The sequence below is a fragment of the Choloepus didactylus genome, chromosome 2, assembly GCF_015220235.1.
Source record: "Choloepus didactylus isolate mChoDid1 chromosome 2, mChoDid1.pri, whole genome shotgun sequence".
NCBI lineage: Eukaryota > Metazoa > Chordata > Mammalia > Pilosa > Megalonychidae > Choloepus > Choloepus didactylus.
This window is the reverse complement of record NC_051308.1, coordinates 206,938,912-206,964,667: the sequence shown is the minus strand read 5'-3', so window position 1 is coordinate 206,964,667 and position 25,756 is coordinate 206,938,912. Positions and strand designations below refer to the sequence as shown.

At 41.0% G+C, this 25,756-nt stretch overlaps 2 protein-coding genes across 2 annotated transcripts in view; one reads left to right on the top strand and one right to left on the bottom strand.

Moving 5' to 3' along the window:
* The window catches only part of RIMKLA (ribosomal modification protein rimK like family member A), a 32,751-nt gene extending 24,725 nt beyond the window's left edge, over positions 1-8,026 (top strand). Inside the window, exon 5 of the mRNA XM_037827524.1 lies at positions 1,297-8,026. Within this exon, the coding sequence (XP_037683452.1) occupies positions 1,297-1,787 (491 nt within the window). The 3' untranslated portion in view covers positions 1,788-8,026. The remainder of the gene's footprint in view (positions 1-1,296) is intronic.
* Positions 8,027-16,237: 8,211 nt separating this feature from the next.
* Positions 16,238-25,756, bottom strand: part of ZMYND12 (zinc finger MYND-type containing 12) — a 44,937-nt gene continuing 35,418 nt past the window's right edge. Inside the window, exons 5-8 of the mRNA XM_037827519.1 lie at positions 22,307-22,429; positions 20,341-20,452; positions 18,653-18,798; positions 16,238-16,667 (exon numbers count right to left, since the gene is read on the bottom strand). Of these exons, the coding sequence (XP_037683447.1) occupies positions 16,536-16,667; positions 18,653-18,798; positions 20,341-20,452; positions 22,307-22,429 (513 nt within the window). The 3' untranslated portion in view covers positions 16,238-16,535. The remainder of the gene's footprint in view (positions 16,668-18,652; positions 18,799-20,340; positions 20,453-22,306; positions 22,430-25,756) is intronic.

Sequence of the window (25,756 nt, the reverse complement as noted above, 5' to 3'; positions counted from 1 at the left end):
TATCATTAGTGTTCCTTGAACAGGTGACATGAGCAGCCTCTGTGGTAGATGTTGGGAATATAGAGATTAATAAGAGAGTCTTTGCCCTCAGGTAGCTTGTAGTCTAGAAAAGGAGAAGACATGGAACCAGATAATGATAAGATACTGCAATAAAGTGCTGTGACAGAGGCCAACGCCAGGTCCAGGTTGACACAGTGCTGCTAAACCTCTTATGTGTTATCTCATTTGATTTTCCCAATAAGGATGTGTGGTGACACAGTACTGAATCTTATGTGTTATTTCACCTTTTTTAGTCACCTGATAAAATCTCTTCTTCAACTCATAACCACACAGCTTTTGTAATTTTTCCATGTTGCTTACCTTGCTGGGCTGTTTTAAAACTGTTTTATAGCCTTTTCCTTAAACAGTGTAATGGGTGGGGAAGGACAGTGTTAAGGTAAAGACATTAGTTGTTGGACTTGAAAATACAAGCCTTAAGTCTTTCCAGGGAGGCTAAAGAGATAGTTAAATCTGAAGTCATAGCTGTTTAACAAGTAAGGACCACTAGACCCTCTGTGTCATTGGTATAGGTTGTGTCTCACCAGCCTCTCCAGCTCTCTCTTCTTAAATAATAAGTTAATGTTATTGTTCTAAGCATAAAAAGAGTACATTCTCAATGTAGAAAATTTGGACAGTACAGAAAGCTCAAATGAAAAAGATATCTATCATTAATCCCACCAACTAGAGATAATCACTATTGGTATTTTGGTAACATTCTTTCCAATGTTTGTTTCTGGCCTTTTTTTTTTTTTTTTGCATAGTTGTGATTATAATGCACAGTCTTTAATCCTTCTAAGCATTTCCCCATAGGATTACAAATTATCTATGGGCATTATGCATTATTTTTTTTTTAATTTTTATTTTTTTATGAGCATTATTAATGGTTATAAGATATTTTGTTTTCCTCTATTTCAAGACATTTAATTATTTATAAGTGTTCATTTATTCACACATTTATTGGGTGCCAACTATGTAGCAGGCACTATGATTTTTCAATAGTTTAAATAACACTGCTGTCAACACCTTTATGGATAAAGCTTTTCTCCCCGCATAAATAAGAGTATTTCTTTAGAAGAGAGTATTTATTTGGGATGATCATATTACTTTCCCAAAAGGTGTCCCGATTTGCATCTGGGACCTTTTATGAATGATGAAAACGCCTGAGTTGCTGCCCCTCCTCAGCACTCCGCCATCTCTCATCTAAATGATTTGTTTAAGGAAGCTTGCCACTGTTATACTGCTGTGCTCTGCCCACAGGTGGTGTGGGTGTCATGTGCCCACTGACGGAACAAGGCAAGCAGCTGGCTATTCAAGTGTCCAACATCCTGGGCATGGACTTCTGTGGCATTGATCTCCTCATCATGGATGATGGCTCCTTTGTGGTGTGTGAGGCAAATGCCAACGTTGGTTTCCTGGCATTCGACCAGGCGTGCAACTTAGACGTGGGTGGGATCATTGCAGACTACACCATGTCCTTGCTGCCAAGCAGGCAGGCGGGGAAGATGGCCCTCCTCCCGGGACTGTCTAGTCCCAGGGAGAAGAAGGAGCCAGACGGCTGTGCCTCAGCTCAGGGAGTCACAGAGAGTGTCTACACCATTAACAACGGGTCTACCTCCAGCGAGAGTGAACCCGAACTGGGAGAGACCCGGGATTCCTCAGCCAACGCCATGGGGGCCCCGTCCCCCATGCTGCCCGAACCAGGCTACAACATCAATAACAGGATTGCATCGGAATTGAAACTAAAGTGAATTCCTGCTTTTTGGCAGCATTGAAACCAAACCCTACAGCTTCCTTAGTCGTTTTGAGTGAATAAAATCTGGACTAGTGTGATTTCATTTGCACAGAAACTAGAAATCCCATCTGGACACTCAGCATTCTTTCTAACGATGATTTAAGCAAATGGCCTGGCTTTGTGGTTTTTACAATGACTAATAATAAAAACCCTCACCAAGAGCAGCATCCTGACTGATCGATTTGAGACCGATGTCTGCTGCAAGCACTTGGATATAATGGCTGACGTTAAGGCGCTGACTCTGTGTTGCTGCTTCTGGCTTTTAGCAGTAGAGCTCATTAACTCGGAATGGCTCCTGGAAATCCTGTTCTCTAATACAACCACGAGATGGGAGCATGTGCAGAAGTGGTGGAATGTGACTGCAGTAACGTTCTCTTCCTTAAGTGTGTGTATGATGCTTGGGGGATACTCAATTCAAACACTATTAGAGAATCGATCTCTGTTCCCCATCATTCGCCATCTTGACCATATTTCTCTAATACTCAGGTTATGATGTTTTAGAGAGTTCCTTCCTTAGCATTTTCAATGAAGCACTTTGTAGAAAGCGAGATTGAATGCCCTTTGACTTCACTGGTTATCAAATGACCTGCTTTGTAATTGGGGCTTTCTACAAATTGCTTTGCCACTCCTAATTTATAGAACTTGCTTCAACTAATGCCAGCAGCCTCTTGCACCTTTGCTGCCTTTGGCCGCAGCTGGAAATGCACTTCAAAGAGCTAGTGGCCACACACTTAATTTCTTAAATGTGTACTAGAATCCATCCCCATGGACATTCTTTTCAGTGGACTCATAGGAAGCTACTGGAAAATCATCATTCTTTCCCCTCCTCTACTGAATCTTTTGTACTGCTTAGCTCTCAGAGGTTTTATTGTATGAGTTGGTGTTATGTGCCCATTGGGTAGATAGAGCCATTGGAAACACTCTCCAACCCTTGACATTCTAGTCTTATCCAGGCTCCAGAGACCTGTCCTCACCCACTTTTCCAAACTGGGAGACTCAGATATCAGGAATTATTCATTGCACATTTTGGGGGCTAATGTAGACATGACACCAAGTGCTTTTCATTTTAACTCTTCAAGCAGTAGATGATGATCCTTCCCTTGGGAGAATTCATGCAGACGGAGTTTTCCATTTCTGCTTATAGAAAGTATGACTGTAAATGAGCAAGGCTACCTTTTTAACCAAATACACTGAAACAACATATGCATTCAAGAGTTACTGTAATTGAAGTTAATTCTTTGTGAGACTATACTTTTGAGCTGTGATGTTGCATATGCCAAGAACATTTAGAATTCCTCTTTTTGGGGTTATCTTTGAAGGCATGCAAAGAAAGAGGCCTCACATCTTTATAGTCAGACCTTGTTTTTATAACCCTCCCCACTTTGCCAGAAGTAGTCACAAGCTCCATCACTCATTTTCATTATCAGACTTATTTCCTAATGCTCTTTGACTATTTTTTTTTTTGATCATCTCTCAAAAAAATAAATCTATTCTTATAGGACAAAGATTTGCCAATGTTGAGAAAGCTTACAAGAGGACAGTTTCCAAAGGAGTTTCTAGAAATGTTCTGATTAAGGTTAGCTTCACTGGAATACACATGCATCTTCCCAAGGTAACTACTTTGAAGGCACAAACACCCATTCGGGTATATAAATTCCTGTACACTATTTCATAGTCACATCTTGTATTTATTCTGCTGTAAATGTAAAATGTGTATAAAATCAAACTATTACATTTTTTCACAACACATTTAAGTATAAATTGGCTTTTAAAATATTGTGGCTAAAACCAGATCTCACCAAATAACAGTTGTGCAATTGAAAAATGTTTGGCACCATGTAATTGAGATGTCACACTACACAGTTGTAGTTTAAATGCAGTCCAACATAGGGCATGTGCCACTGGACTGTAATTCTAGTAATGTGTCTTGTACAATTGAAAAATGATACTACATCGCCTTTATATAAGTTAAGACATGTACCTTATCTTTTGCCACTCAGGGTGGGTTTAGAAAAAGGATAATTTGGGGTTTGTTCTCACTGAAATTGGCCAGATGTTTTCTACCTAAACATCTGAACCAAGCAATGCCCTTCTGGAAGCTGCATTCACTCATTTCCACTATTTAGTCTAAACCCAGTCTCCCCACTTTATCTAAAAGGATGCTAGCAGGGTCCCACCCTGATCAGAGAAGCTAGACAGTGCTTCCAGATTCCATTACCAAAAGTGGCCCATTTCCCAGCTGTTAGTGACATCTGTAGTCACTGGAATTATCGCCTGGAACCTAGCCCTGTTTAGGAGCAGGGAGAGCTGGATCACAGCAGGATCACAGCCCCTCCAGGACTGCCCATGCCACAGCCTAGCGGTGAGCCCGGTGTGCCTTAGGCAGGAGGCACTTGTCACAGCTGCCTGTAGTTCTGCTGAAAAGAACATGGGACACAGAGTTAGCCAGATCTTGTTCTGGCTCTCCCCCTAAACAGCTGATTGGCCTTCTACAAATCACATGGATTCTGTATCCTCCATTTTTCCATACTTCAGATAGGAATAATGCTATTCTCCTTACCTCTTGGGGGTGCTTTAAGGTTGCAGTGAGTTAATGAGACTCACATAATGAGACTGTGCATTATGTGAGTAGAGGACCTCCCAGATCTGGTTTTGTAAGTTTCCCATCACCCCTCATTTGAGGGAGTTAAGAAAGAAAGAAGCCATGAATTCTTGGCATTAGCATTACTGAACAGTGGTAGGGGCCTGAAAAAGGAATACAGCTTCTCAGAGGCCTTACTTCCAACCAGGGAAGCTTAAGCCCTTAAAGGAGGAAGGCTTTTAGTGTATTCAGCCTTTCAGATGTATTCTATATAACCTGAAACCCTTCACACTCGTATACTAACTAACAAAGTCTTCCTTATGTAATATAGATTGCAGTGTCTATATATGGTCTCCAATTATTTGGTAGCTGCATCTTGAAACTGGACAAAACTTGAATGCCAATAGTTCAGTCACTGTGAATATATATGATTCTGCACTTGGGAAAAATGTCTTCATGCATCTGTCCAATTGCTGGGGGCTGTGAAGTCACCAGAATGTGGTTTTGAGCTTTAAGTCTTTAGGAGCTGATAAGCAATATAAGTGAATCATAAGCCATTGGTGTCACATGTGCAGGTTCATTGCTCCCAGCAAAGAGAGGAGTCCATGATGTCTGAGAGTGGGGCAAAAAGGAAAGGGAAAGGAAGAGGTCTGGGATAATAATTCTGTGGCATTTCAGTGGAAGAAATAAGAAATTGGGATCATTAGGCATTCTAGTGGGAAGGAGGAAGAAATGGCCCTTCGGTGGGTTGTTTTCATGAAAGAAACATGATTATCGCTAAATTAGAGGTAGGAACCTTTGAAGTTATTCTGCATAAAGATAATGAGATGCATGGATTCCCATCCACCCAGGAGAAGTGACGGAGGCATGCCTCCTCCCTTCTTTTAAGTCCTGATGAATTCTGTTCTTGAGCACACTCTGAATACAAATTAGGTGAAGACAAAAGGAGCTAGGCTGAGAGTTTTGGGATCACCCAAGAAACAGCTGACCCTTCTAGAAGTTAATAGACCAGAATAACATGGACACGTAAGTACGCCCAAAACCACAGCTCTCTGAGGTGAGTTTAAGGAGCCAGGTTAGAGAGTGAATCCAATGTCAGTCAAACAAGTCACTTCAGCTAATACTTTCCTTTGCACTGGAGGTGAGGCTTCTGTTTGCTGTGAATTTGTGCAGATGTTTTGGGCTGGGCTCCTGACAACAGCCATCTTTGTCACTGTTACTGAAGTTAGTGTTCTTCATTCTGGGGTTAATAGGAAACCTGGTGCTGCTTTTTACTCGGCCTCTAAGAGTCAAGACTAGTACAGATCATTGCTTTAAAATTGTTTTACCTGAAAGACCATCTCTCCCAAGAATATTATTTTAATTATTTCCTAAAAATAGATTACACCTCTATTCCTAGTCTATGGCTAGATTCTCCAGCTCTCCTTTCTAAAACTCACAGTTATATACTCGGACTTTCTTTCTTCAAACCTGTCAATTTCTTTCTCCAGGTGCAGTTTCCTTGCTGATGGTTTTGGGCCTTATGTTGCCATCCCCACCCTGTTTGGCAACCTCACTCGGCTATTTCATGGTCACTATGAAGCAATACTGAGGAAGCCATGTATAGTGCCAAATTTGGGGCCACAGAAGAAGAGCAGCACTCTGGAGATTACTCCAGTCCCCTATTTTACAGATAGGGAATCTGAATCCCAGAGGGCCAAGGTCACTTAACTAGTGAGCAGCAAGGCTGGGACTCAAACCCAGGCAATCTGACTCCCCATCTTAATTTACCATACTGCCAGAGGTGGCTCTATTCTTCCATGGGGTCTAGTACTTGCTGCCATCCTGGACCTACCTGGACTCCCCTCCTGATGAGCCTCTGCTCTGGATCAACATGGTGTTGCTGTGCCAGCTATAAAGGGTTCAGCTCTTGGATGGCTTTTAGGTGAGACACATACGAGATTTCACAAAGGCACATATGAAATTTCCATGGGGCAAACTGACCCATGGCCTGTGCCTTCTTTAGACCAGTCAAGACCATTTAGCCCTACTCCACATCAACAATGATGAGATATAAGAGAGAAGGACTATGCCAAGCTGGCAGAAGTCTTCCTAGTCCCTATATGGCTGATGTTACTTCCCTGTGGAATGTTTTGGGGGCCAAGGGGTTGAAGTTTCCAAACTCTTCGCATCAGGAACACCTGAGAGGGAATCCTGTTTGATAGACATGTTCCAGTTGCAAAAGTTTCATCTGACTTTCAGGTCCACAGTTAATCTCCCTTGCAGCCAGTCACTAGGCACAGATTGTTTCCAGTTGTATCCCATATGCCATATGTCAGCTGAGGACTCCCTGTCCCTTGACATCTAAACAGGTCTGAAAACTCTGGACTTTAGAGCTAAGCATTTGGATTTCTGTGATGTCCAAGGGACTTATATTTTGCAGGCACTGCTGACTTCAGACTTCTGCTACCTCATTTCAAACAACAGTGTTGACTCAGCCCTGCCCTGCATCAGCTGAGACATGAAGCTCAGTTCCTTCCCCCATTTTCACACACCAAAATTCAAATGAGGCTGTGTGTGCATACATGTATGTATGTGTATGTTTCAGTGATGTGGGAGGAGATGGAGGACATTGCAGCAATACAAACACAGCATCCCCTTTCATTAAATGTCCTTCTGTTACACTGCAGATAAATCTTCCCTCACCCTCCACCCCACATGGTTCCTGTCTCTCCCTTCTTCAGGGCAAACCAAATTCATGTATGATCTCAGGTACAGCAGTATTGCCATTCCTTTTCTTATTTGACTCCTGCCAACACTTTTACCTTTAAGTCTTTACCTTCTACCACAGGTGGTTTATTAAAGGCATTTTCCTAAACAGAGATGGCACCTGCCTCAGGAGGAACTCAGGTGCCATCTCTTAAGATGATACAGTTTTCATTCCCCCACAATAACCAGGCATGATAACAAACACATGTTATCACGAGTTTGCCCCTGGCTGTCAGGATCATATCTAATGGAAGGTAACCCGGTCTAATATAAATGGCACCCACTGAATCAGACAGACCTAGTTCAAATCTTGTCTTGAATAACTTACAGCTTTTGTGACCTAGGGAGCATCACTTAATCTCAATAAACTTTAGTTGCCTCACGTATAAATGTGATATACATGAATGTGAAGCACTTAGCTACATGCCTGGCTTTTAGCAGATTGCTTTCCTCTTGCTCCCTCCATTGCCAGCAGTTACAGACAGCTCCTTCCCTCGATCATGGCTCACTGCTAGGGGAGAAAAGCTGCAAATAGCAGCTTTACAGCAGGGAATAATTGATACTGTGAGGTAGGGTTGGTGTCTGCTCAAGAATGCTGTGGTTTGGGCTGGATGATCGGAATGTTCCATCCATCCCTGAGTTTCTATAATGCTAGAGTGAAAGGAGATGTATTTGATTTAGAAAACTCCTGGAGGAAAGGATGCCTTGGACAACTGGGAGGCTGAAAGGCTGAAGAGCAGCCTGACCTTGGATGATTTAGCACCTGTTTTTTGTTTTTTTTTTTTTTTTTGCTTTTCCTGTATTAGGTTTGCTGGCTTTGCAACAAATGGTAGGAGGAAGTGCCAGGGACTTGAATTAAATCTGTCAAACAGAGGATGAGGGGAATGTGGAAGGCTGGGGTGGGGATAAGGGGTTGTGTGGGGAACTCTGAGAGGCCAGCTGCACCATTTGGATTTGGCAGGGATAACAGCCCTGAGATCAGATGGGGAACTAGCCACTAAAGCAGCCACTAAATTTCTGCTGTCCTGGGCCTGCCCTGAGTGGGGCTTCCAGAAATCTATTTAGAAGGAATGCTGATCTCCGATAAGGGGAGGGCTGGGGATCTTAATCACTCTGGAGAGCTAAAAAGGTCTTGTGAAAGGAGATTAGGTAAATGGCTATCTCCCCAGAGCTCTGGTCCCCAGGGCTCCAGTGGTGTGCTAGAGCCGGCTTGTACTGGCCCATGGGAGCTGATTGTGAAATTTTCAGGAATTTTACAAGCTTGTTGTTAAATACAGCCATTGTTAAAAATTAAATTATATGAACCTACAATTAAATAAAGCATATTAAAAACAAAGGTAATAAATACTCAAAACTCATCACTTTCAATAATTATTTTACTACATTTTACTATGTATGCTCTTGAGGTTATTTACATTTATTGTATTTCTATAGTGAAAATACTATACTGGTGTGCTACTGCTCATTTCTTCCTATCTTCCTTTCTCCCTACTCTGCTGTTCAGTGAAGTCACATTGGTAGCTTGAAATCAACCACAGAAATGGGCAAACACTACGTACCAAGTTTTCTCCCTGAAGATCTGGTTATTAAACATGTATCAGTTCATTGCTACTGGGTGACAGACAAAGGAAATGGATATATATATATAAGCGTTGAAACATCTTAGAGTTCCAGCTACATAACATGTGTGATGCATTTCTTAGAAGAAAGAATGCTGGTGTAAAATACAGAACAGACTCGGAGTAAAAGACAACGCTTGAAAGCGCTGTGCTGCTCTGCTTCTTTTGTCTTGCCTCGGTGTTTTTCACACACGAGAATTCTGTTTCGTTTACTCCTAACCTTACACAGTGATTTGTGAGGTACAGTCTCTCCTGTGAGATGGATATACCTCTGCTAAGTTCTGTCCAGGAAAACGGACTGCAGTTTTTAGAGAATAATTGGCAAAATGAAAATGTGCTGTAAAGAAAGTATCTTAACCAGGCACCAAAATAGCTCATTTCCAAGTGAGTTGTGCAGTAATAAACACATTACTTCTCCAACAGAGAAGAAATCATTTATAAATGATTGTTTTTGCTTTTTATGAAAACTATTATTGTGCCTTATTTGCATTTGTACCTAAAACTTTGTGTATTTTTTTAACTTTTTATTTTTGAAATATGTTTAAACTTTCAGGAATGTTACAAAAATAATACAAACTCCATACAGAAAACTCCAACATACTCTCACTCCCCTAGATTCACAGATCCACCAATTTTAACTTTTTGCCACATTTGCCACATCAGTCTATCCATCTGTGTACCTATGTATCCATCTAGATATTTGTCTGTCTATTTATCAATCCATTTTCTGAACACTTGAGTGTAGGTTGTATACATCATGCTCCTTGAACACATAATACTGCCATGTACATTTCCTAAGAACAAGGATGGTCACTTAATGTAACTACCTTAAGGACAGTTATCAAGTTCAAGCAATTTAACATTGATATAAAGATTATAATATATATTCCAATTTTTTTGTATGTCCCAATAAGGTATCTTTGAGTCTTTTCTCCTCCCTTGTTAGATCTCATCCAGGATGGTGTATTACATTTAATTGTCATTGTGTCTTTAGTTGCTCTTTTTTTTTTTTTTTTTTAATTGAGGGAACATATATACAACATAAGCTTTTCCCATCTCAACCACTCACGGGCACTCTATTCGCTGGGATTAATCACATTCACAATATAATGGTACCCTCATCACCTTCCATTACTAAAACTGTCCCATCTCCCCAAATAGAAACCATTCACTCATTATGCATTAACTCCCCTTTCTCCCTGAACCCTACCCCTGGCAACCTGTACTCTCTAATTTCTGTCTCTGTGGGCTTGCCTATGCTACAATATTTTTCTTCGTAGTTACCATGAGGCTTAAATTTAACATCCTAAATCTGTAACAATCTCACTTGTTTTGATACCAACTTCAATAGTATACACAAACTATGTTCCTATAATCCTCCATTCCCTATCTTTATGTAGTTCTTATCACAAATTACGTTTATCCATTATGAATCCAAAACCACTAATTAGTCATTACATTTTATGCATTTGCCTTTTAGATCCTGAAGAAAGTAAAAGGTGGAGTTACAAACCAAAAATACAATACTACTGGCACTTATATTTACCCATGTCGTTACTCTCATGGGAGAATTTTATTTCTTCATGGGACTTTGATCTATCGCCTAATGTCCTTTCAACTTCAGAACTCTCATTAGCATATCTTGTATGGCCGATCTGGTGGTGACGAACTCCCTCAGCTTTTATTTGGGAATGTCTTAATCTCTCATTTTTGAAATCCCTCATTTTTGAAAGACAGTTTTGTCAGATATAAAATACTTGCGTGTCAAGTTTTTGCTTTCAGCACTTTAAATATGTCATCCCACTGCGTTCTTGCGGATGAGAAATCGGCACTTAATCTTATTGAGGTTCCCTTGTACGTGACATGCTGCTTCTCTCTTGCAGCTTTCAGAATTATCTCTTTATCTTTGGCATTCAACAGTCTGATTATAATACACTGCAGTGTGGGTCTATTTGGGTTTCTCCTGTTTAGAGTTCAGTGAGCATCCTGGATGTGTATATCCATGTCTTTCATTAAATTTGGGAAGTTTTCAGCCATTTTTTCTTCATGCTTTGCCTCTGCCTCTTTTTCTCTTTCTTCTCCTCTGGGACTTCCACAGTAGGTATATTGGCATGTGTTCTCGTTTGCTAATGCTGCCATTATGCAAAATGCCAGAAATGGATTGGCTTATATAAAGGGGGTTTATTTGGTTACAAATTTACAGTCTGAAGGCCATGAAAATGTCCATAATAAGGCATCAACATGAGTACACCTTCACCTAAGGAAGGCCAATGGCATCCAGAAAACCTCTGTTGGCTGGGAAGTCATGTGGCTGGCATCTGCTGATCCTGGGTTGTGTTCCAGCTCATCTCTCAGCTCCTGTGCTTTCTTCAAAATGTTGCTCTTGGGGCACTTTGTCCTCTCTTATCTTCTCTGGAGCAAACACTGGGCTAGCATCTCCAAAATTCAGCAAAAGTCTGCTTTCAGCAGCCATCTCCAAAACATCTCTCTCAGCTGCTCTGAGGTTCTTTGGTTTGTGAGCTCTTTTATAGGACTCCAGTGATTAAATCAAGACTCACCCTGAATAGGTGGGGTCCATATCTCCATGGAAATAATCTAATCAAAGGTATTACCCACAGTTGGGTGGGTCACATCTCCATGGAAACATCCAATCAAGAGGTCACACCCCAATCAAAAAGATTAATCAATCTGCCCTCACAAGATTGCATCAAAGAATATGTATTTTTCTGGGGGACATAATATATATATACAAACTGGCACAGTATGCTTGATGGCATCCCACAGGTTCCTCAGGCTCTGTTCCCTTTTCTTCATTCTTTCTTCCTCCTGCTCCTCAGATTGGAAGATTGCAATTATCTTATCTTCAAGGTAATTCACGGATTCTTTCTTCTGCCAGCTCCAGTCTGCTGTTGAACTCCTCTAGAAAATTATTGATTCCTGTTACTGTGGTCTTCAGCTCTGTTTGGTTCCTTTTCATAATTTCTACCTGTATATTAATATTCTGTTTGTGTTCATCTATCATTTTCCTGATTTCCTTTAATTCTTTGTCTATGTTTTCCTTTAGCTTTGAGCATAATTAGGTCCATTTGAAAAAATTATTTGGCATTTCCCAGGTCTGCTTTTCTTCATTGATGGTTTTTAATGTTTTAATCTTCTTTTCCTGGGCCTTCACTTCCTGGTTCTCTATATGTTTTGTCATCTTTTGTTGAAACCTGGACATTTTGATATTTTAATGTGTGTTGCTGAAATTTAGACTCTGAGGGCATCTGTTCCTTAAGCTTATATCTAGCTAGTGTTAAGACAGAGTTTTCCCTAAAAGCCACAATCTAACCAAAAAAAAAAAAAAAAGAACAAAAGAAAACACTTCTTGTGCATGCCTTTTGTCTGGGGCATGCACATGTGGCCCTAGGAATTCCCCCATTTACACAATTACAAATGTTGCTTCTTCCCTAGGAAAGCGTTTCCTCAGAGTCCTGGGCATGGTACTGTATGTCCTACAGCCAGCGATCCCTCGCCCCAGGCAGCATGACCTGATTGCTCTTCCACCACATTCTGTAAGAGAGTTCCATGAGCCACCTTCTACCTGCAAGACAGCGAATCCCTCAGGCCACTGTCCGACAGATTGGACCAGACACACATGCTCATGGTATGCTCACAAGGGCCACTCCGTTCCCTCTAGAATGAGGGCCAGACACACATGCTCATGGTATGCTCACAAGGGCCACTCCGTTCCCTCTAGAATGAGGACCAGGGAACACAGGCTGGCTTTTAAGAAGACTGCTTTTAAGAAGACTCTTTTTTCCCCTTGCACTGTTACTGCAGTCCTTTAACTGTTTTCTGGAACACTGAGAAAGATGTTTCTGCCAGTTCTTTCTGGTTGTTCAAAGCTTTTGTAGGGAGATGGCCCTCTAAAGCAGTTCACTACTTGATTAGGGTGGGGCTCCAAAACTCTGTGTCTTTTGGTTGTTCTTTTTATGAAAGTATCATATGCTGAATCTACATTTTGTTATTTTCATATCATAAAATGAGGAGAAAGCTTCATAGAAACGTCATCTTATCCACTCACATACCAGCTGCATTCTGAAAAACCATAATTTTCCTTTCAAGCACAGAGTGCCTTCTGAATTGGAATACTGCCAATTCTCAACTGTCAAGATGATGGAGGAAAATACTAATGCAGATGGTATGAGCTTGTCATGGGCCTGTTCAGCATGCTTTCCTGGACTGACACTTGAATTAAGATTCAAATAGCAAGTGAGAGCAGAAAGCTATTAAAAGTGGCTCTGTGGTACAGAAAAGGTGCCAGGGGATTCAAAGAATCTGTGTACCTGAACTCTGACAGGTCAGGCTGGGCCATAAGGACTTGTATTTGCATGACTTTCAAGAGGCTTCCTATGGTCAGCACCAGGCCTGAAATCTTTGAACTAAAGCTGTTTCTAACCTCTGAAGGTCAAGAACCCCAAACCTGAGGTAAGACAGTCAAGGGGGAAATGCTTGATTGTTAGAGCCAGGGATGATATGGGTTATGATGCTATGTGGTACCACTCACATTGTCCTTCAACTCAAATACTGGGGAATGTGACCTATATTTCTTTCTTTTACATGAAACTCTTCAAATGACACAAATATAGAGAGAAGAGTTTAACACATTTCCCAGATTGTAAAATCATCAACATTTTCTATTTTTCTTCTTCTCTCCATTTCTTTTCCTTAAGCATTTTAAACAAATCCCACCCATCATGTCTTTTCTCCCAACTATACTTTAGGATGCATCGCTAAAAGGAGGAGGAGGAGAAAGAGAAGGAGGAGAAAGAGGAGGAGAAAGAGGAGGGATGTTTCCTTATGCCTTTACCACATATAACAAAATTAACAAGAATTCCTGGCTGACATTCAAATTCCCCGAGTTGTCTCAAAAAGAACTACATTTGACTCCTTGCACACCAGTGTATTTGGTGGGGCAGGAGGTATTTTGGAACGGGTGGTGATCACTTCTCCAACTATCTTGACAGTGGCTCTTGTAGAGACAGTGCTGAAGGGACACCAGTGAAGAGATCTTTGGCTGACTACAGACAACTTCCCAGTATAAGAGGCAATGCAAACTGGATGTTGGGATTTCCTCCCCTCAAGGAATAAGCCCAGGAAGCATCTTCCTTCTGTTTTCCAAGGTCCTATGGTCATCCTTTGTGACTCTTCCAGCTTTGTGCTGCTGGTACTCACCTGCCTCTTGTGCTGATATCCACTGCTTTTTGCTGGGACTTCACTGCTTTTCCTGCAGTTTTTCTTTCATTGCAGGGATTTTCCAAATCAAGGAAGAGGCTTCTCCCAGGGATTACTGCTCTGCTACCAGCCTTAGATCTACTGTGCTGTAGTTAATCACAGATTTTTAGATCTCCCAAAGGGCCATGCTTCTTCATTTGTTAGAAAAATTGGAGCTGAATTTCTTATGAGATAAGCCAGAAAAAAATTGAATAGCAATACATTGTGTCATATCAAAAGGCACTTCTCTGACATAAGAGACATGACAACTGAGTGTATTGCTTGATCAGGGATTTTCTTTTGCCGGAAAGAACACTATTGAGACAATTGGTGATATATGAGTACAGTCTGCATTGTACTGTCTTATAATATTATATCACTGTTAATTTCCTGATTTTGATGATTGTGCTGTTAAGAAAAGGTAAGAGAATATTCTTGTTTTTAGAAATACACATTGAAATATTGAGGGGTAAAGGGGTATTGTGTCTGCAACTTACTTTCAAATGGTTCAGAAAAAAAAATAGGTATCTATAGAGGGAAAATGATAAAGCAAATGTAGTGAAAATGTTAACATTTGGGGAATGGGTGTGAAAGCTATATGGGAATTCTTTGTACCAGTTAGGAGGAAGTGGCACAGAGAAAGAATTGTAGAAATCTGCTCATGGATCTCCTTAAGGTTCAGCTGAATACTAATCTGCGTGTGCATAGGGTGAATCTCCATGCAGCTGGACAGAGAACAACTGCCAAGGATGTATAAGCTGAACCGTTCCCCAACTTACACAGGGCTAAGATAGATAAGAATTCATCCAGCAAGAGAAGAGAGATCTCACTGAACACTCTTGGCACAATCAGTAAATCCCACAGAAGAGTCACATCTTCATTTAAGGCTAAGCTAGCCATAGACTAGTGGTACTCAAACCTTTTGGTCTAGCAGCTCTTTACACTCTTAAAAATTACTAAGGACCCCAAAGAGCTTTTTTTGAAATATGTGTTATAACTGTCAATATTTACCATATTAGAAATTAAAATTAAAAATACTTATTCATTTAAAACAACAATAACAAACCTACTATACTTTAGCATAAATAACACATTAAAATATTTCCCAAAATAAATCAAAAGTTTAGTGAGAGGAATGGCATTTGTAGTAGGTTGAATTATGCACCTCAGAAAAAAAAATGTTATTAATCTTAATCCCCTTCCTATGGGTGTGAACCCACTGTAAAAAGGATCTCTTGAAAAGTAAGAATTAATTGAAGCTAAAATTGGAGGGAGAGATGGTTAGAATGGGACTTTATTGCCATTTTGGGGAAGCATTAGAATACCCAAAGGTGTGGAGCTGAAGGGGTAGGGTGACCTCCATCTGACATATTTTTATTGTATGTGTGTGAGTGAATGAATTTATACTGAGAAATATAAAAGTCTCTGACAAGTCCTTGACCTGCATATCATTCCTTTCTCTGGGTGCAGACCTACCCAGGAAGCCAGGTGCTAGTTGGTAGGCTGCTTGGTGAGTCTGGAAAGGAGTGAAAGGAGAAAAAAAAAGGATGTGCTAAATGACCAGAGTCATCAAGATGAGACATGTTGATACAACTGTGGCCACATCTGGGCCATTATAATGAAGGAGGCATTGGAGGGATCAAGGTAACAAAGCTATCATGTGAGAGAGCCAGGATGTGAACACAGGCTATCTTACTCCAAGACCTGTACTCTGTCCCTGCATCATACATCCTGTCAGTGTCCCTGTCCCCTAGACATTATAGATGGCTCATGTCTGCTTCAAATCATTGTCTGAGAAAAGGAAGACACCAACCTGGAATGGTATCTCAGCCAACCCATACTGGGGCTCCTTGTGAGGCCCAGGGGCTTCTCTGGCAAAGACCTATAATTTATGTCTGCCATTTTGCTATTTGTTTTCCACATGTCTCATGTCCTTTTTGTTTCTCTGCTTTCTTTTGTATTAACTGAATATTTTCTAGTGTACCATTTTAATTCCTTTGCTTATTTTTATCATTTTTTGGAGTTATTTTCTTAGTGATTGCTCTAGGGACTATAATGGACATTTTATCACAATCTACTTTGGATCAATGCTAATTTAATTCTAATCAAATAGAGAACCTTTGTTCCAATATAGCTTCATTCCCTAACCCCTCCTTTGGCAAAGACCTACGAAGCATGAATCACTGGAAAGCTTCTGGGAAATATGGCAAACTACTTGCAGTTTAATTACAAATACCATATTGGTGATCTGACAGCACATTACTCAAGGTTGAGTAAGATACTAAATACAAAAGTCATGATAAACAGCAAACGTTGCAGTGCCATGAAGTTAGTTTTACTGATTTTTATGCCTAAAGCCTTACTTCCCTGCACAGCTATGTGTGTTGTCCTAGGGGAAGAAAGTGGAAATTTCAGCAATCCATAGTACCTCAAAGCAGTTGTGCAAGGCTAGAATATATCAGTCTTTCAACAGGCCCTTCATAAGTCCTTGATGTGGAGCTTATGGGTCCTCAGTAATGGGATGAAATTCTTCGGCTGAGATGAGATTTAGTAACTCTTGAATGGCTGTTTCTTCGTCGACACTGAGTTGTTCTTTGGCTAGGCTGAAGGCTCTCATGGCATATTCCTGGGCCTGAAATAAAATTGCAATGACAAAAGGAAGCTGTCATAGAAAAGCATAACATTGGGAAGCCCCATTTGTGCTCAACCCTAGAAACATGGGAGAGGATCCACCAGCTTCTCACATCAGCCACTAAGCTCATGCTAAAGTTTGTTTCTTGTTGGTAAACTTGTGAACACACACTGGGCTCCTACAGCTGGCCAAATGTGTGCTGCATGGGGCAGGGGGACACCAGAAAAACCCACCTGGCTTGACCAACTAAGTTTACCTTCCTAGCAAAGTGAGAACTTTGTAGGATCTTAATTAGGGCCCTTTGGACCAACATTGGGCAGCACAGAGGGGATATGTGCCACAAGTAAATTACTCTCCTGGGGCAGTCCTGGGGGCCATGGAGTGCAGGGTTTTAACTTGGAGGAAGCCCCACAGGCACCCTGAGGTTGGCTCTCTTTCTGCTTCCTTCCCTTCCTCCCTTCCTTCTTCCTTATTTCCAGTAAATATGTATTGAATGGCTACTTTGTTCCAGGTACCATGACTATAGACAGAAATTCCTGTCCTCATGGAACTTATAATCTAGTAGGAGAGAGAGACAATAAATGGGATAAATAACTAAAACGTGATAGTATCTTATACAGTGATAATCCCTAAGGAAAAAAAAATAAGCAAGAAAGGTGGACAGGAAGCATCAATGGTGGTGTAGTGACATTTTTCAATTTTAGGCAGGGGGGCCAGGGAAGGCTTCAGTGAAAAGAAAACAGCTGAGTAAAGACCTGAAGGAGCTGAGGTGTCAATTTTGAGTTATATGTATGCTCCCTTTTTCTAAAGACCTATTATAGATCTGATATCCTTACATGCCTTGGGATAATGACTTCCTTGGACTTGGCACTGTAGAAAGGTTTTGTCCAATGCAATACTGAACAGTCAATGGAAATGTTTTCCTCTTCCCTGACTATTACCACCCTATCCCAGATAGGGTTAGTGTCCCTCCTCTGTGCTCCCACAGTGCCCTGAACTCCACTATCACAATCCACTGGCTGTGAGCTCCTCCAGAGCAGACCATGGCATACAGTAGGTGCTTAGTAAAAGTTTGCTGAAGGAAGAAGGAAGACAGAAGGGAAGGAAGCAATAGAGGGAGGAAATTTTCCCATGTCACCCAGAGAAAGGCCTCCTCCAACCAGCCCTCACTCTCTCTCCCTTTACCTGCTTTATTTTTCTTTAGAGCACTTTTAAATATCTGAAATCATATTACATATTTCTACATTTACTTATTTATTGTGACTTCTCCAAAAAAATGGAAGCTCCATGAACATAGGGAACTTGCCTGAGTGTTTACCACTAGATCCCCAGTCCCTAGGACAGTGCCTTTCAAATGCAGATGCTCAATAAATATTTGAATGATGAACAAATGAACCAATCAATCAATAAAGCTGAGATTTGCCATTTACTGTCTGTGAGACACTGGGCAAATAATTGACCCTTTCTGCACTTAGTTTCCTTATCTGTAAAGTGGGGATAATAAAGTGCCCACACAAAAGGTTGGTATGAGAATTAAATAAGAGAATTCACTTAAGTGCTTAGTATAGTGACTTGCATGTAAGGAGCACTCAAAAACAGTTACCTTTTTAATCATTTCATGGCAATCCATTTCTGGCTGAACCCCTTTGGCAATAGGGAACTCACTCACTGAGTGTAGTTAGAGCTACCAACTCCATTCCTTAGAGGACTCCCCACAGCCCTCCTGCCCTGCAGGCTTCCCAGCACCGTCCAGGTCTCAATCTACCTATGCAACCCTGGGAAGGACCCTTGAGGGAAGAAGACAATCCAATTTGCATTATGCAGGCTGGACTCAATCAATGAGAAATGCCATGAGCATCTGAACTTCTTTGGAGTGAGGACTTGCTCTGAGGGCAAAAGCTGGTGGAATTGGTCAAAACAACTGAATTCAACCAGAGGAATTTCAACTTCTATTTTAGATATGCTGCTTTTTGAGGGAAACTTGCCTTTGAAGAATTCATCATCAGGTAGTAAAGCATGACCAGGGTTTTCAGAACAAAGACAGTCTTTTCTGGGGCTTCATTAGATGCGGATTCTCTAATGTTCAAGATTGAAGTCAGGATCCGAATGGCTTCTGCTTCCTGGGCTTCATCTGTATTGGGAGGGAAGGTACGAAGGAAACAGGCCCTGGGCAGCTGTGCTTGCCCTCACTGATAAATGCTCAAGCTGCCTGGTCCTCTGCAGGGGCCTCCTCATAAGGGCAGTGGTGGGGACAGCGCAAGTCACAGCCAGTTCTCCACCCGGAGGATGGCCTCGGCGGGCACAGCAGGAAGCTGGACAGTTTGGGGGCAGCTCTCCAGCCTTGCCCAGCATGCTATTATCAGAGTAACCTAAAAAACGCTCACTCCCACAGGTCCCAAAGTTGCTAAGGTTTCTGTCCTTCAGAGTCCTGAACCCTAGGGCTCCTAGGCTCCCAAAACAAAAGGGAATTTGCTGCAGCAGAATTCCTTGTTCCTATTCATCTGCCAGCTGAGAGGAGGGAGCTGAGGCTGCCTGCAGCTGCAGCAACTTAATTCTTCTGCCCCAAGACAAAGATGCTTAGGCAATAGCCTTTCTGTTTCCCCATGTGAGTCAATTTATTATTTCTCCCAGCAGTTTTTTGGCCCTCCTTTAGCTACCGTTTATTGGGCAGTTATTATGGGCCAAGTACTTAAAAGCACGTATCTAAATACTAAGCTTAAAGGGAAAAGACAGAAAAGACGCCATAATGCTAAAGTTGCCTATCTTCAAATAGCTATGGTGAAATTTTTTCCCTTTGTGTTTCCCTTGATGTCCAAGTTGTCATTTTAGCATAAACTCTTTTTAAAATGAGAGAAAACCCAATGAAGTTACTATTTTTTTTAAGCCTTAGCTCAAAATCTCTCCTCCAAGAACCCTTCCTTTTTCAATACCACAAAACATCCTTATTCTACATCTAGGCCTCAACTTGTAATATAATTTGTACTCGTATAAATTTTCTTTTGTTATTGCATATAGGCTGTTGTCTCACTAACAATACTTTATGTCTCTTCTGAGCCAAAATTAGATAATCTGTCTCTTGTTATCTCAGAGGCCATGCTGCTGTATAATTCTGTGAACACTTAACCCTTTGCTGAGCCTGGGAGTACAGGGATGAATCAGACTCAGCCTCTGCCATTGAGAAGTTCACTGTCCAGTAAATGGGGAGGATAAGGCACCAGAACAAATGAGCAATGCAATTTCTGCATAAAGTCTATCTTGGCTTATGTGCCCTGGGGGGGATAACATGTAAGAAACAGCCATGATTTAAACTCAAGTCTGTCTGATGCCAAAGCCCATAGTTTCTCAGCTATACCACAATGCCTTCTACCTGAGAAGAGGGTCTTGAAAAAGAATCAACAATCACAGCATAAGAAATCTCCCAGGGTCTTTTCCTTCTTCAAATCTGCCCCTGACTGACCCTTAAGAGACTATGTGTGATGCTAGGGTTCTGAATTCTGCCCAACACTGGTAAAATCTCTTTGATCCCCATGTCTCAGTCTTCTGCATCAGCAAAATGGGGAAGATGGCACTGATGTGCTCCATGACAGGGACAGCTGCCCTCCTTAGGGGCAAGGCTTGTGTGTTAGGTGAGATGAAGTCACTGCTCTGCTTCCTAGGGAGAGCTGCCACTTACCCAAGCCAGTGTCATTGTCAAAGTGTTTTCCCAGTAAATCGATTTGTTGGTTGCGAGCCTGTGAGAGAACTTGATAGTATTCATTCAAATATTTATGCCAGATCTCAGTGACCTGTTGGAAAAGGACATGGCAATCAGACAAGCAGGCCAGATCATGGCCATTACACCAGCCAATTGAGGTGAGCATTGCTCCTGACTAGGTGTCCTGACAATCTGTGCCTGGAGATAGAGGAAGCCCTAGGAGCCCAAAACAACCCTGGTCAAAGTGAATGTGACAAGTGATGGCTGCAAAGAGCATGTGCCAAGCTGATGTGGGGGCCTCCCTAGTAGGGTGGAGATTAATAACAATGGCTTTGTTGAGCACATACAATGCTAAAATTTTACATCCTCACAATATCCCAATGGAGGTAGTCTTATCATTCCTATTTTATAGATAAATAAACTGAAGTTCAGAGAAGTTACGATCAATCTTGACTTCTGGTTAAGAGTTGGCAAGTGAAACAGCCAGGATTTAAACTCAAGTCTGTCTGACGCCAAAGTCCATTGTTTCTCAACTACACCATGATGCCTTCTACCTCAGAAGAGGGTCTTGAATAAGAATCAACAATCACAGCATGAGAACTTGTATTAACAGAGAAGTGGGTGCTCACTAAGTGACTTATTAAATGAATTAATAAATTTATTAATTAAATTTATTAAACTTATTAAATAAATTAATCAGTTTAATAAATTAAATTACTGTATGAACATAACCGATACTTTAACACATAGGAAACAGATTAAATTATTTTACATGTAAAGATGGAAAATTTAAAGTTCTCTCATGTTCTCTGGTCCCTTGACAGGATCTTTTTTTTCCCTCTATTCAGTTTTATTGAGATATATATGCTTACCCTACAATCATCCACAATGTACAATCAATTGTTCACAGTACCATCATTTGTTTTGCATTCATCACCATAATCAATCTTTGAACATTTTCATACTCCAAAAAAAATAAAAATAAGAACAAAAATACAAGTAAAGAAAACACCCAAAACATCCTATCCCTCCATCCCCTCTATTATTCATTTAATTTTTGTCCCTATTTTTCTACTCATCTTTCCATACACCGGATAGAGGGAGTGTGACCCACAAAGGTTTTCACAATCACACAGTCACACTGTGCAAGCTACATAGTTATACAATAGTCTTCAAGAATCAAGGCTACTGGGCTGCAGTTCAACAGTTTCAGGCATTTCCTTCTAGCTATTCCAATACACTAAAACTAAAAAAGGATATCTATATAACACATAAGAATAACCTCCAGAATGATCTCTTGATTCTATTTGAAATCTCTCAGCCACTGAAACTATTTTGTTTCATTTTGCTTCCCTCTTTGGTCAAGAAGGCTTTCTCAATCCCATGATGCCAGGTGCAGGCTCATCCCTGGGAGTCATGCCCCACATTGCCAGGGAGATTTACACTCCTGGGAGTCATGTCCCACATGGGGGGAGGGCAGTAGGTTTACCTGCTGAGTGGGCTTAGAGAGAGACAGAGGCCTCATGTAAGCAACAAAAGAGGTTCTCTGGGGAGACTCTTAGGCACAATTATAAGTAGTCTTAGCCTCCCTTGACAGGATCCTTCTGCAATTAATTTATCTTGAAAACTACTACTTCTCTATCATACCCCTCAATATGCCTACATTAGCTTGCTCCTATGGGTATGATGGAGCACACAGCACTGTATTTGGAGGGGTTTGGTCCTTATTGACCAATCATTCATTATTTGGTAATTGTTCTATGGATGCTCAGGACTAATCTATTTTTGTAGTGGAGAAACAGGAAGAAAGAGAAAGGGAGTATGCTATGTATCAGCTCTGTGATCTTGGAAAAGTCAGTTCATCTCTGTCTCAATTTCCTCATGAATGGTCTGACATCAGTTGCAAAATACCTGGCTTATGGGTCAAGGTTCAGCTCTAGCATACCTTGGTGTACAGTGTGTCTGCCAGGTCCTGCTTGTTAAGGCTATGGAAGATATTAGCCATCTGGAAGTAGCCTCCTGAGGTCCTGATGTCCTCTGTTCCAAATGCACAACTGGCAAAATAAATCTATAGCAGGAGGAAGAAGGAGAGCTTCAGTTCCGTTTGTAAATCACATATATGATAAAGGACTTGTATTCAGAATATAAAAGAAGTTTCAAAATAGCCCACTAAAAAATGATCAAAGGATCTGAATAGACATGTCTCCAAAAAGATATACAAATGGCTAAAAAGTACATGAAAAGATGCTCAACATTGTTAGTCATTAGGGAAATGAAAAATGAAACCACAGTGAGATACCACTTCACACCCACTAGAACGGCTAAATCTTAAAGACAGAGTGTTGATGAGGATGTGGAGAAAATCAAACCATGGTGGGAATGTAAAACAGTGTAGCCCCTGTGGTAAACAGTTTGACAGTTCCTCAAAAAGTTAAACATAAAGTTATCATATATTCCAGCGATTCCATTCCTAGGTACCTACCTAAGAGAAATGAAAACAACCCCACAAAGACTTGTACACAAATGTTCATAGTAGCATTATTCATAATAGCCAAAAATTGGAAACAATCCAAAGAACCCAAATATCCATCAACTGGTGAATGGATAAGCAAACAGTGATATATCCATAAGACAGAATATTACTCAGCAATAAAAGGAATGCACTATTGATACATGCAACAACATGGATGAATCTCAAAATAAATAAACGAAATGAAAGAAGCCAGATGCAAAAGATCACGTATTGTATGATTCCATTTATATGAATGTCCAGAAAAGGCAAATCTATAGAGATAGAAAGTGTTTGCCTGGGGCTAGAGGTAGGAATGGGAAATGACTGAAAATGGATACAAGAGATCTCTTTGGGGTGATGGCAATGTTCAACAACTGGATTGTGCTGATGGTTGCACAACTCTAAATTTACTAAAAATCATTGAATTATATACTTAAAATGGAATTTATGATATGTATTAATAAATCTTTAAAAAAAACTAGGATAAGGAATTTGAATTTAATATAATTCTTAACTATGTGGCCAAGCTCAAGAGAGAATATACTTCTGCATAATTGGTTGGAGAGCATCGATTATATAGAGGAAACATAAGCTAAGAATTGCAACTAGTCAGTGTGCCAGGTATGAATAGATGATACTCTCAAAAGGGTAACCCAAAGATAGTTTAATGAATCAATTATTTACAGAAATGTGAAAAGGTTAAGGAACCTACAAGAGCTAGTGAAACATCTAGGGACTATCAACAGCAGGAAACTATTATCATCCCTACTCCTGAAAGGGTAAGAGGAGAAAACAGAGTTATCAGGGCACAGCAAGAGCTATAGTCATGTAAGAGGATCACCTGACAGGAGCTGTAGCTATAAAGAACACTGCCCTTGCCAGAATAGGGGTGCAGCAGAAAGGGAGGAGAAAGAATAAATACCCTAACCTCTCTCTCCTCCCACCCTCCACTCCCCTGTCAAGCCTCCTACTCTTCAAACCCAACCAAAGCCAGAGGGCAATGGAGTCCAGGTTGTGTAATCCACAGAGGTCAGCCTCTCCCAGGACAGAGAATGGATTTGGTGTAAGGGGAAGGGAAAATGCCCAGCACAAGAATGTTTCTAGAGAATTTAAGGGCATTGCACACTGGCTAGCAACCAGAGGGAGAAGTGCCCAATGGAGAGGCTGAAGAAAGAACTGACCTCATGGGAGCTCCATTCTGACTGTAACCTAATGCAGGTTTCAGTCTCAGGAACTCTCCTCTCTGTTCGTATTGTCCAATACAGAAATTCTAAGAGAAACCTCAAACTTTGGAAGAACAGCTCAATTATCACATTCATCATCCTATCTAAACTTCGTACCAAGTTCTACAGTTTAACACTTTCATATACATCAGCTCATTTAAATTTAGTAATCACACTCTGAAGTAGGCATTTATGTTATTTATGAAAATAATAGCCAAGTGCTATACTTGTATTGTCCTATTGTTGATCTTTGCAATGACCCAAAGAGGCAGAGACTATTTTACTATTATTTCAGTCTTACAGTCTTTCTATGAAAGAGAAGGCTCAGAGGTTGTGCGGGTTTGGATATAGTATGTCCCCCACAGAAGTCATGATCTTTTAACCCAATCTTATTTGGGTGGAACATTTTGATTGAGTCCTTTCACAGAGATGTGATTCACCCAACTGTGGGTGATACCTTTGATTAAATTATTTCCATGAAAGTGTGGATCCCACCCATTCAGGGGGTTCTTGATTAGTTCCCTGGAGTATTTAAGAGAGATGCACAGGAGCTGAGAGAGATTAGCAGAAACACAACCTGGGACCAGCAGATGCCAGCCACGTCCCATCCCAGCTGGGAGAGGTATCTTGTTGGCGCCTTAGTTTGGACACTTTTATAGCTTTAGAACTGTAAATTTGTACCGGAATAAACTCCCTTTATAAAAGTCAATCCATTTCTGGTATTTTGCCCAATGGCAACATTAGCAAACCGCAACAGATTTTGGTACCAGAGAAGTGGGGTGCTCCTGCAAAGTTTGCAAACACCAAACAAGTTGGAATGGCTTTTTAAATGGATAATGGGAAGATCTTGGAAGAACTGTAAGGAGCTTGATAGAAATGGCCTAGATTGCTTTGAAGAGACTGTTGGTAGAAATATGGACTCTAAAGATACTTCTGCCGAGGCCTTAGACAGAAATGTTTAATGTGTCAAGGCCAACTGGAAGAATGACAATCCTTGTTTTAAAGTGGCAGAGAATTTGGCAAAATTGAGTCCTGGTGTCGGATGGAAGGCAGCATTTGAAAGAGATGAGCTGGGACACTTAGCTTAAGAGATTTCAAAACTAAATGCAGAAAATGCAGCCTGGCTTCTTACAACTTATAGTAAAATGCTAGAGGAAAGAGATAAGCTGAGAACTGAACTCTTGGGTACAAAGAAATCAGAAATGGATGGTCTTGAAAACTCTGGGCTTCCAGAAAGTGAAACCCCAAAGGCTACAGTCCCATGTGTGGATTTAACGAAACCTGGAACCAGCCAGCCGTTTCAGTACAAGCCAGGATTGGAGATGGAGTTACCCAGAAAGGATTTGTGGAAAATCCTATTGTCTGATGATTTTGACCCCTGTAAGCTGCAGGCCAAGCCAAAAAAAATTTTTGTGAGATCTGTATAACGGGACCACTGCCAGTCTGGACTAAAAGGGACAGAAAAGGGACAGACTGAAGGAAAAATTTCTTCAGAGAAGGCAGAACCATGGAAGCCAAGGTCTGAAGCTAAGAAATCTCAGGCAAGGAGAGCAAAGCAACCCATGCACATGGGGGTGAGTTTGCCCCAGAGGCAGAGGGTGGACCTTCTGCCTCAGTGCTCAGGAAGAGTGCTGCCACCCCAGGCCTCAGAGAGGGTGGA